Source organism: Microtus pennsylvanicus, chromosome 2 (genome assembly GCF_037038515.1).
Source record: "Microtus pennsylvanicus isolate mMicPen1 chromosome 2, mMicPen1.hap1, whole genome shotgun sequence".
Classification (NCBI taxonomy): Eukaryota; Metazoa; Chordata; class Mammalia; order Rodentia; family Cricetidae; genus Microtus; species Microtus pennsylvanicus.
This window is the reverse complement of record NC_134580.1, coordinates 68,178,749-68,191,483: the sequence shown is the minus strand read 5'-3', so window position 1 is coordinate 68,191,483 and position 12,735 is coordinate 68,178,749. Positions and strand designations below refer to the sequence as shown.

The 12,735-nt window shown below is 45.8% G+C and overlaps 1 protein-coding gene across 11 annotated transcripts in view; it reads right to left on the bottom strand.

Annotated features, from left to right (window-relative positions):
* Positions 1 to 5,881: 5,881 nt before the first annotated feature.
* The window catches only part of Celf1 (CUGBP Elav-like family member 1), a 70,644-nt gene continuing 63,790 nt past the window's right edge, over positions 5,882 to 12,735 (bottom strand). For 8 of the 11 annotated variants that reach the window (XM_075961274.1, XM_075961275.1, XM_075961277.1 and 5 more), the window contains 2 exons: positions 11,941 to 12,107; positions 5,882 to 8,790 (listed from right to left, as the gene is read on the bottom strand). In XM_075961274.1, coding sequence (XP_075817389.1) covers positions 11,980 to 12,107 — 128 coding nt within the window. In that variant the 3' untranslated portion in view covers positions 5,882 to 8,790; positions 11,941 to 11,979. Of the gene's footprint in view, positions 8,791 to 10,197; positions 11,853 to 11,940; positions 12,108 to 12,735 lie in introns of those variants that run through there. The other 3 variants (XM_075961276.1, XM_075961270.1, XM_075961269.1) reach the window with 2 other exon arrangements.

The following is a 12,735-nucleotide window of genomic DNA, read 5'->3' as shown; positions in this document are numbered from 1 at the left end:
GTGATACTGTCATGTAGTCTCATCTAGCTTCATGTATGTGATTTTGGGCTTTGAGTCTGAAGCTGAAAACTAGAAACTAAGTTTGTGTACCTCAGATGTATTTCATAAGCCGTGGTCCTTTAACCTATCCAATACCTGCTGCATATGACATTTAAAATGTTTAAATTCCCTGCAGTGAACTGTGCCTGCTCCTAACAGCGACCTTTGGAGTCTCCAAAAGATGTTGGAGCCCCACGATGACGCTACCTGGATTGTGTGGCAAACACCAATCTGTAAACTGGCAAACCACCCAGAGATCATCTTTGGACTACAAACTTCATGGAGTTCCTGGAGGGCTGAGGAGGTGTTACAGAGGACAGGATGAGCTCAGGGGCTGGTGGCTTGGGGATTTATCAGGTCTTTATTTATACGTATTCATTAAAGCGGGCTGTGGGAGTACGCACCTTTAATGCTAGCACTGGTAAAGCAGAGGTAGGTCTACCTAAAAGCAGGCCAGCCTGGTCTACTCGCAAGACCACATAGTGAAACCATCTGCAGCAGCCCACACACAGTTAGACACAGTTAGTGAGCCACCATGTAGTCCTGTGCTCTTAACCACTTAGTCATCTCTCCAGGTCCACTCAAGTTTAGCCTGGTTAACCATTCCATCACAACACCCACTCAATACAGGGATGACCCCAAGAAGCTGCATTGCTGGACTTGGGCAGCTCACAAGCAACCCCACTGAGGGGGTCTCCCTTCCCAACTACTTATTAGATGATTCCTATGTTTGGATGGCACACCTAGAGCTGAAGCTTTGCTCTGAGTTCCTGTAGCATCTTTGAGTAGTCTTCAAGAAGGGATAGTGGTGGTGTTTTCTTCTAGGGAGATGGCAGCTGTATCACTGGGAAGCTCGCCCAGCATAGGTGAGGAATCCTACATCCCTGGAACCTGATGTTAGTGTTCATATATGTAATTATATATGTATTATTTTTATTATGTGTATGTGGGAGGAGTATGTGCCCATGAATGCAGGTACCAGTGGAAACCCGAAAGTGTTGAATGCCCTGGGGCTGGGATTATAGGCAGTTGTGGTCTCTTCACAGCAATAGTACAACAGACAATACTGTAACTCACTGGATAGGCCAGGCTGGCCTCAAAATCAGATCTGCCTGCATCTGCTGGGATTAAAGGTGTGTGCCAACACTCCCCAACTGGGAAATCTTACCTTCAAAACAAAAATAAAAACAAACAGTAGGGGGTTGGAGAGATGGCTCAGCAGTTCTTTCAGAGGACCCAGGTTCAATTTCCAGAATCCACAATGACAACCTAACACTGTCTGCAACTCCAGTTCCAGGGGATCTGACATCCTCACACCAAATAACACATAAAATAACAAAAAAAAAAAAAAATAAGCCGGGTGTGGGGCGGGGGTAGGGGTGACACACACCTTTAATCCAGGGAGGGAGAGGCTTGTAAACCTGGTCTTAGGCGAGGCTACACAGAGAAACCCTGTAAGTAAGTAAGAAAGAAGGAGGAGGGGAAGGAAAGAAGAAAAGCTAAGTGTGGTGGTACTTGTCTTTAGTCTCAGCGGTTAGGAGACTGAGGGAGGCAGCTCTCTATGAGTTCTAGGCCAGTTAGGACTACATTGTAATATCCTGCATCAAAACAAACAAAAGGCCAAACCTGCTGAATTTGGTTATCGGGACTCTTCAGAGTTGTCCTGACACATACATATGCACGTGTCTCAATGCACACCCGCACATGTCTCTCATGCACACACCCACCCACACATACACACGTGTCTCTCATGCACACACACCCACATACACGTGTCTCATGCACACACCCACCCACACGTGTCTGTCATGCACACACCCACCCACACACACGTCTCTCATGCACCCTCCCACATACACATCTCACATGCACAAACACACCCACACATACACAAGTGTCTCACATGCACACACACCCACATACACGTGTCTCATGCACACACCCACCCACACATGTCTGTCATGCACACACCCACACATACACAAGTGTCTCACATGCACACCCCCCCACATACACGTGTCTCTCATGCACACACCCACCCACCCACACACATGCCTCATGCACCCCCCCACATACACGTGTCTCACATGCACACCCACACATACACGTGTCTCTCATGCACACACACCCACACATACACGTGTCTCATGCACACACACCCACACTCAGTAAATAACAAAGGCCAGAGATATGCCTCAACCTCTAAGAATCCTTGTTCTACCTCGATGCCATTCCCAGCACCCACACAGCTCACAACCATCTGTACCTAATTCCAGGCCCTCTTCCAATATCTGTGGGAACCAGCATACATATGGTGTGTGTGTATTTATGGATAGGCGTATGTACGTATGTGCAGGCAAAAATACTCAATACACATAAAAATAAACCAATCTAATAAGCCAAGTGATGGTGGCCCATGCCTTTAATCCTAATTCAGGAGGTGGATCTCTGTGTTCAAGGCCAACCTGGTCTAGAGTAAGTTCCAGGACAACCAGGGCCACACTGAAAAACGCTGTGCTGTCTTGAAAAACAAACTCCATAAACCTTTAAAGGGCAACTATAGTAGCTCACACCTTTTAACCCCACTGATAGGAGTTTGAAATCAACCTGATCTGGGGAGTTCCACACCAGCCAGAGCTACATTGTGAGACCCTGTCTCAAAAATAAACATTAGGCAAACAAGACCTGGTCAGAAAATCTATTAGAGAAATACCCGAGGATCTTTGACTCCCACAGGTGGTGACACTTTTGCAGGAGCAATAGTGACTAGTAATTCCCTCCAACACCAAAACAGCCAAAGGAGGCAGAGCTGTAATCCTCTGGGGGTTGGGGCCTCCCAAGTCTATCCTCATTGGAGCCTGGGGTCACTGCAACTGTGTTTGCTTTTTAGACATTCCTCCCTGGCGGCAGTTAAGAGAAAGTCTAATTCTGAGTACCCCTCATAGCACAGTTGCTTTTAACTGACTTGTTAGTAATGTAAATGGGGAGGGAAACAATGAATACAGACCCAGCAATGATGTAAAGATGGAATATACAATGAGCCTCAAATGTTTCTCATATCACTTTACTATGTAAAACTTTAAGACAATTCTAAAGCCATTTCTGAATCCTCTCAGTACTTCCCCTCCTCCCCTGAGAACCAAGGACATAACAGCTGTACATACCCGTACTGAGATGTTGGGAACTTTCCATCATCTCCTTGAGTCCTTATGAATGTTCTCCAAATAGAACTGTTACTGAATAGGGGCAAGATAACCCTTAGGTGTTGACTCAGTGACTGATGTTTTGACTTAGGCCCTGGGAAAGGGGCAAAGTGACCCTCAGAAGTTTTCCCTTACCTCATCTGATCTGGCAACCACTCTCCAGCTAATTATTGGTAATAGCCCTTTTGAATAATCCAATCATAATAGTTAAAGAACAACCCCAGACACCCCTTCCTTCTGTGGTTTTTCCCTTTAAAAATAGCCTGTACCAGCCATTTGGGGTCTTTCTAGCCTCCCCAATGCTGGAAAACCCTGTCATGACAGAATTAAAATCTTCATGCTTTTACATCAGCTGTGGTGTGAGAGATGGTCTCTGGGGAGGCGACTCCTCTTCGGTGATTGGACTCTAGGGTCCAACAGCCCCAGCCCAATCGATGCCCGGCCCTGGGGGACACCACGGCGGTGTCAGGAGTATCAGCAAATATGACAGCAAGTGCTGGACCATAGAAAGAGCGGCAGAAGAGAGACATTGGAATCACCACAGCTGTGGTTGCCATTATTGCTATTTCTGCCACCTCAGACACTGTTGCCGGAATTTCTCTTTCCCAGACTGTGCAGATGGCAGAGACTGTCAACCAGCTGGCTGAAAGAGCCAGCAATCTTAATATTGACCTTGAACCAACAAGTCGCTCTGGTTCAGGAGCAAGTGGACTATATTTGGGCTTTTCAACGGCTAACATGTTCTAGCTTTTATCATGTTATGTGTGTTACTCCTGGCACTGTATTATTGAATACTTCTGCTACCGTTATGAAACTCAACCATCATATGAGGGGTTTGGAATACTGCTTTTGTTAATTTTACCACCCAGTTAGTGCATGTTATATGGTTGCAGTGCTGGTCTGGCTCGTTGGTGCTGTCAGTCCTGGGGATACTTGGTTTAGGGCTATGTGTCTGTGTAGCCACGGACCGGTAATAATTGGGGGCAGGATGCCACCTAAGACAGGAAATATTAGAGGGCTATTCCCCAGGACAGGCAAGGTATAAAATAAAACGGGGGGAGTTGTTGTGGCAATAGTTCGGCAAATATTAGCTATGGCAACTATTCTGCAGGCTCATATACAGTCCTGGTTTTATTTTTACTGTGTTGTGGATCAAATTCAGGGCCTAGGCAAGCACTCTATCTCCACTCCAACCTCAAACTTCTGATGTATTTCTAAAGTCAGGCATGGAGTACATGAGGATCATTTCAGCACTGGGGAGGCTGAGGCAGGATGGATCGAGTTCAAGGTTACACGATGAGCCTCCATCTGGGGGAGGGGAAGGGAGACTTGAAGAAGAGCAATTAAAGGTAAGATTTGGTTGACAGATTCGAGGCAGGGCTTCTCTGTGTATTCCTGGCTGTCCACAAACTCATAAAGATTCCCACCTGCCTCTGCCTCCCAAGTGCTGGGATTAAAGGCATGTGCCACCACCCCTCGACACAAGATCTTTTAAACTCCACATGTGAACATCATCAAATGGTCTTCTGTCCAGGAAATGCTTGGGTTAAAGGAGAAGCGTCTTTCCCGCCCGGTTTCTCAGAACCGAGAGTGTGCTAGTGTACTTAGGCACCAGAAAGCACTCCACAATCTTACCCCACCCGTGCCAGACATACCCAATAGAGGAACACTGAGTAGAGGATCGCGGTCTGGCCCACCCACAGCCCATGCAGCAGTTATAAGCTTTTAGAGCGTCTTCAGCTCCATGAAGACTGGACTACTCAGAGTTGCTGTGACTCTCCATGTAAGGAAGACAGTGGCAGTGAAGGACTGGATAAGAACCAAGGCCTGGAGAGATGGAAGAGCAGTTAAGGGTACTGGCTGCTCTTCCAGAGACAGGGTTTGATTCTCAGCAACATATGGCAGCTCACACCTGTCTGCAACTCCATTTCCAGGGTGCCTGACATCCATGGCAAAACACCAATACATACTTAAAACAAAAAACAAATAAAAGAACCAAGACCTGTTGTTCAACTTAGAGAGCCTAAGCTTGTTTAGGCTCAGTAGCTGAGCTGCACCTTTCAGAGCACAAAGGCAGCCCTAGGCCAGCAGCTTCATTAGAGAATAAGCTAGAACACCTGAGGAGTTAACCGAAGACATCTTATTAAATATATGAGTGCACTGCATGTACACCTGCAGGCCAGAGGAGGGCAGCAGATCCTACTACAGATGGCTGTGAGCCACCACGTGGGTGCTTGGAGTTGAACTAGGTCCTCTTGAAGAGCAGCCACGGCTGCTGGGGCTGGAGACTAAAGGCTTGGATAGAAAAGGACATAGTATAGGATTCACATGGGTCATCAGCAGTAATGGAGGAGGAAGGAGCTCCAGCAAGAGGTGGTCTGAACCAGTTCTGTGGTATAGCAACTACTACCAAAAAAGAACAAAAATTAACGCCACCAAATCGTTTCAAGGTGTTTCAATGTTGTGGCAACCTTGTGACATGCAGACAGGTCAGGCAGGTTGTATTCTGGAGAGAAACTGTGTTTTCCTTCAATGATCTCTGTGCAGGTTCGGCTGAGCCACAATCAAGTATACCGACATGAAAGCCGTCCTGGATCCCCACTTCTGGTCTCGGCGATCAACAACTCTGAACACATCAGTTCTTCTCAAACAGTTTAATAGCAAATAAACAAAGGAAGGTACCACACTTGGCAGATACAAAATGACTTTTTGTCCGTGTGTCTGTGCAATTAAAACAGATTTAGGTTCCCCAGTGGGACAAAAGGAAAAACACACAAAAAAGGGAAGGAGAGTCCTTTTAAACACATACTCCCTTGCTCCAAACTTTTAACAACTTTTTTTTCTTTTTATAATCCACTACACAAACTGTGATTAGGTAAGAAAAGCGACAAGGGCTCTTCTTGTCCTTTTTTTTTTTTAAACCATTAAAGCAAAATCCATAATTTTCTACAGAGTACAACACAAGTTCACACACACACACAAAAAAAAGACATCTTTTGTAAATCAAACAGGAAAAAAGGAAAGCTCAAACAAGGTCAAGGAAAAGCATTTCTACGGCTGAATCACGACTTTGAGTTGATTGAATCCCGTTGTTGCTGCAGAACAGACTGTGCGTTTGGTCATAGTGGCAATTTTTTTCTCTTCACATTGTGAAATCACTTTACATTGTTTTCTAGTAGAAAAGGCAAAAAACTGTACAAAACCCCTAGTGTTAAATACAACGTTTGTACCAATAAAAAACTCACACAGGTTTGTCTCCAAAATGTAAAGTTTCTTTTTTTTTTCTTTTTAAATTATTCACAAAAAGCAGCTGGAAATCAGAAAGGCAGCTGCCGCTCCAGGGTCTCAAATCCATTAAAACCACTACAGAACAATTAAAACAATCAGAGAGAAAAGGAAAAAGAAACAATGTCCAACATTTGGCATTTGGTTTTATCCACAGGTTTTCCCAGAGCTCCTCTTGGAATTGAAAGCAAAATACATTGGCAAACACAGCTTCTCAGTACACAGGAAGGGGAGCCTCAGCGCCTCCTGCCGACAGAGGCGGCTCTGCTCTGTGCAATCAGACTGTGGGACACAGCAGGCTCTCTCAGGCTAGGTTTAGGGCTCTAGCTTCAGTCCACCCCACACCACCACTTCCAGGACATTCAGGAGCCTATCTATGGGGGTCCTCCACTTCCAGGACATTCAGGAGCCTATCTACAGGGGTCCTCCACTTGGCTGCCTTTTCTTCCAGTAAGATGGCCTCGAGCATAATATATTGGGCAACCTGTGGGGGGTCACAGAGCAGAAATTCTGCCAGAGCCCCTTCCTCATCACCTGGGCGTGGGTGATGCTAGTCAGTGCTTCAATAACCCACCCCTCCCCACCCCACCCTTGCTGCACCTTGCCACCCTTCCCTGGACTCTCCCTGCCGCCTCTGCTCCTCACAGACCTATCCTTGTACTCATCCTCTTCTATTCACATTCTTCCAAGTCCCCAAGACCCTGAGGCTGGATGGTGCTACAAGAGAAGAGGGTACGTTTCCCTCAGGAAACTAAAGAACTGGCTGGCCTGGCACCCGGGGACAGTAGTTATTTGGCTCTTCACCCAAATTAAAAACAATTCTTGCCCTTACCCCAACTTTACTAGCTAAGTAAGAGCAGAGCTATAGTGAAGAGTCAGTGTGGGGTGGTTGGTGCCCAGGGCTGTAAACAGTGTGAAGACTGTAGTATTTATTGTGCTTGTCACCTAGGAAAAGGGCAGGCAGGTGTATTGCCATTCTGTGTAGTTAGGAGCACAGCACCCTCCCTCCTCAGTGATTTAGCCTTGATGTGCTAAGCCTCCTGCCTACCCACAGCCACCTTTGGTTCTGCTTCTGCCTCTCTGGCCCCCCTGTACTCCCTGAGCAGAGCAGCCAGCCTCCTGGATGCCCCACTGAGACCCGGAGGCCATAAAGAGCGACAGTCTAAGTGCACAGGCAAACACACTCTAAGGGCAATAGAGGAGAAAGTTGCCACTTCAAAATAAAATACAATTGAGAAAAAAATATCAACCCCATAACAATTTAAAACATCTTCTTTGAAACCCCTTTAAATCAGTCAGTTTTTGCACAAACTATAGAAAACAGAGAGGTGAAGGTGATATATACGAAGGTGTGAAGAAACAGCAGGAAACATGCACGACTTGGTTTTTCTGGGCATAATCTTAGAAGGAAAGAAAAAATTCAAAACAAAAAGGCAAAAGCAGTAACTCCCTGCCCCCCCCCCCAATTTCCAAGTATCACATTTTGCTGTGGAGACTGTAGGAATAAGCATGGATGAGAGCTGACTGAGGGGCGGGGCGGGGCAAAGGGACCCTAGGGCTCCTGCAGGGCTGCTTCAGGAAGAGCCACAAAAGGAAAACAAAAGGCTAGCTAGCTGGGGTCTAAACCTCAGCCTCAGTGAAAAGGTAATGAATGGGATGAGGGTATTTCAGGTGTTTTCTGCAGTTTAGAACTCAGAAAAACAAAAATTAATTAATAATAAACACATGCGGTCTCCTCAAGCCCCAAAACTATATCAGCAAAATGTGTTCAGGAGCCTCAAAGATTTTAGTGACATCGTTTTATTTCATTGTTCAAGTTGTCTTTAAAACTAAGCACACAGAGGAACAAAGCCTGGAAGCGGACTGGCTGTGTGTTCACAGGAATACAAACACCACACGGCATGTGCTAGCAGGGCTGCTCTGAGACAGTTACAAAGAATTGGAATCACAAAATCAAGTGGTTATCTTATGAAGTTCTAGAAAAATAGATTTTTTTATATTCAAATGCAGTTTAAATATTTTCCCTTCAGCAGTCGTTCTAGCAAAACCAATTTTGGCAGCACAAAAGGGGGGAAAAAGAAAGAAAAAAGAAAAAACAAAGAAAGAAACAAACATAATAAAATACACATCAGCATCAAAGGTCAACACAAGGTCAAAGGTGAGAGTTCAAGCATCAGAGAAGCTGAAGAGACAGGGATTTGGACGATGTACTTGACGCCACATCGACATGCTTTAGGCACAACGATGAACAAACGGCAGGAATCTAGAAAAAAAAACAAACCAGAAAGAGGGAGATCCACTGAGTTACACAGAGCAATACATCCAAACAGAGAGAGAACAGGACACTCACTGTGTGCAGCCCTGAAATGAGGAGGCAGGGAAGGGTAGGGGTAGGGAATGACAGGGACTTTTTGCACATGCTAACAATGGACACAGGGAAAAGTTCAAAAGGACATGGAGGACACCAAGAGAACATCCAACTGCCAGAGACAAAAGGGAGCCTTAAGGCTTGGATTCCCTGCAAAGCACCTAACCCATCAAGACAGGGTGAGCAGGGCCTCAGCCTCTTTCCCACTACCTGGCAAGAACCAAGGGGAGAGGAAATAAAAGATGCTGACTAGAGTGGAAAGGAGATTATTGAGGGGAGAAGGCCAGAGTTTCTTGCTCAGTCTTGGGATGACTCTTTGTTCCCAGAAATCCAAGCCCTAAGCTTCCACATAGGCCCTGGCCACTCATGTGGAACCCAGGAGACAGTGGTCAGGCTGCAGTGAAGGCAAATCAATGGCATGATATAATCCAAGACACAAACTACAGCAGAAAACACACTGGAAGAGAAACTTCCACACAACAGAAATGGATTGCTAAAGACTTCACTTCAGTCTCCACTGAGCTGAGCCCTTTCACATCAAGACTTAAAGGGAGGGGAGCAGCTTCTTCAACAAAACCATCTTTGGCCTGGGGAGAGAACTGTGCTCAAGGGCAGTGCTACCGCTGTGCTCATGTACTGGGCAAAGGGGGAGAGGGAAGTGCATGGTCTCACTAACCGGCTGCCTGAGCACACCATGGCTCTGCTGGGGCAAGTGCTCCTTTTAGAGCCACAAGCAGGTATGGAATCTGGGGTCTGTTCCAAAGGTGAGGGTCGCTTGCACCTTTGCCTCTAAAATCATTAGTAAGGTGGTTTCCTAAGATACTAGAGCACGGGACAAATCCATGGACAAATGGTGAAATGGAGGGAAAGTGAGAGAAGCGGAAGGAAGGTGGTGTTCTGGTCCACGAAGAAGACAGAACAGATGGTTAGGGAGCACAGCACTGGCAGCACCCTATGCAACACAGCTCTCGCCTCTGCCGATTCACAGCATTAATGTTAGCCTTCCCCTTGGACAGGTTACCTGGGCTGCAAATGGTCACAGAAAGTCAGTAGTTTCAATCATACACAGCACCCCGTGTGTACAACAATCACATTCTGGATTCTACAAAATCCTGGCCTTTTCCAGAGATATAATTTAGGTAATAAATATTCTCCACCCTGGAGCTGTATAAAACCTCTATAAAAATAGAAACGACATTCTTGGTTCCAGCTGGTTGGGATTTAGAACAGTGCCTGCCCAACCTAGCATTTTTCTTTTTTTTTTCCTTTTTAAATTTTTGTATTTTTATTTTTTATTTTTTTGCATTTATTTAAAAAAATCCCATCATTACCCTGGAAGCCTTTAGAACAATTTTATCTTGAAACACAGGACACTTTTCTCCCATTGCGCAGAATTCAAGTTTATGTGGTTCAGTTTAAGAAGTGTATTATTTCATGTCTGTTAAGAGGACAACAGACCCAACTTCAATGGGATAATCCAACACTAACAACTACTTGTACAACAGCAGGATGGTCAATCCCTGTATGCTACCTACAGGGACAGCATGACAAGCAGAAGGGTCTCCATCTGACTAAAAAACAGGCTAGCTCCTTTCTTCTAATCTCTGCTGTTAGGAGTCAAGACTTTTAACTTGTGAGGTTTAAGCTTTCAAGGAGCCAGGAACCCAAGCCCTGGCTGTGGATGACAGTCACATGCTTCTGGGGCTGCCTCTATTCAGACGCACATTCCCAACAGCATTTCCTGGAGCAGCAGCAGGGCCCAGAGGCTGTGGGACACTGGCAAACACTGGAGTTCAGACTGGTGAAAGGCAGCAGGGAACTAACTCTAAGCATGACGACAAAATGAACATGGGCTAATACTGAGGTAAAAGAACACTACAGGGCCTGTAAACGACCTGTACGCTCTTCTGTCGCCAAAGGCAGAGGGTGGGCTAGAGTGGCTAGAAGAGGCTTCTCAGACCTCTGGGGAAATACAACCTCTGGGATACCTTCATCAGAGGCAGAAGTGCACTTCTGCACCTTCTTGAATACTAGGCTCTGCTCAAATACAGCATCCTGGCTTGAAGAGACCTTGACTCAGGTACATCAAGAAGCAGGTCCCTCCTCCCTCAGCAGAAGGCTTCTGATTGCTCTGCCTGTGAACAGCACCCTTGTTGGCTAGATGCTGCAAGTGCTTCTTAGATCTGCCCTCATGAGAAAATTGTGGCTGGGGAAGGAGGCAATATTCCTTGTTGTGATGCACAGACTTTCTTCAAAATAAACTGCTGGAAATGGGCAATGGTCTAACTTCACACTGAAATAAACTAAAAATGACCTCTTTGGCTGCTTCCCCCAAACAACCACCAGCCAGGCAGGACAGTGCAGTACCAATGGTAGGCTGGGATGGCTAGTAATGCGTATCTCCATGTTATTTGCATATTTCAGGCTAAATTAAGAAGTACTTTATTTCCTAAGACTTGCTGACCCCGTTTTAGGAAAGGGCAGACATCCAGGACAGAAGAAAAAAAAAAAAACCATAGGTGGCATAAGCTTAGCATTTCCACAGAAAGCAGCGACTTATGAAGGGGTCTAGATCCCAAGCCACCTCCCCACTCTGCCCTGTAGCTCATTAGACCGTACTCATCCTTGCACTCAGGTAGAGAGATTTGGGGAATCAATTTTCTGTTCTGCTCAGTCCTCTCTCAGTGGTTGGGGCACATTCTGATCATCCTTTAAACCATTTCCCCCTTCCTCTGGGTGGATTGGTATTGGTCCTTCTCAACATACTGGTTACAAACACGGCAAACTTTAAATAAAAGGAAAAGAAACAAAAAAAACAAAACAAAACAAAAAAACCCCTCAGGATATGGCACCTAAACTCCAAAGTAAAACACTGGAAACCAAAGCACAAACTTGTCCTCTGTACGAAGCGACACTCCCACAGAAGGCAGTAGCTGAGTCTTCAGGGCAAGCTGTGCCTGCGAGAGTGGCAGGGATCAGGGTCCAGGGCTGTCAACACACAGCCTTAGGGCTTCGAATGATTAAGGGTGCTCCTCCCCCACTTACCAGAAGATCTTCTCACTCCAGTCTCAGAGGGGAGCACGCTCAGTAGGGCTTGCTATCATTCTTCGAACGTTTGAGCTGCACTTTAAGCCTCTTCATTCCAATCTGAAAGCCGTTCATGGACTGGATGGCAGCTTGAGCTGAGACAGGATTGTCGTAACTCACAAAACCTGTATGCCCAAATAGAAGCCTAGGTGAGGGACTTAAGAGTCTCAGCCCTCCTTATCCAAGACGTTAACTTATGTATTTAGTCTCAAGTACCAATGGCACCCCACCTCTAGACCAGTGCTGTGAGCAGAAATCACCACCTCTATGACAGATAAAAGTAAAGTTCAGAAACCCCAGCAGCACAGACATTAAGGGCCTCATTGAATAAATGGGACCTCCTGAGACTGAGAAGCTTCTGTAAAGCAAAGGACACTGTCACTAAGACAAAAAGGCAACCCACTGACTGGGAGAAGATCTTCACCAACCCCGCAACTGACAAAGGTCTGATCTCCAAAATATATAAAGAACTCAAGAAACTAGGCCGTAAAAATCTAATCAACCCAATTAAAAAATGGGGCACTGAGCTGAACAGAGAATTCTCAACAGAAGTTCAAATGGCCAAAAGACACTTAAGGTCATGCTCAACTTCCTTAGCGATCAGGGAAATGCAAATCAAGACAACTTTAAGATACCATCTTACACCTGTCAGAATGGCTAAAATAAAAAACACCAATGATAGCCTTTGCTGGAGAGGTTGTGGAGAAAGGGGTACACTCATCCATTGCTGGTGGGAATGCAAACTTGTGCAAC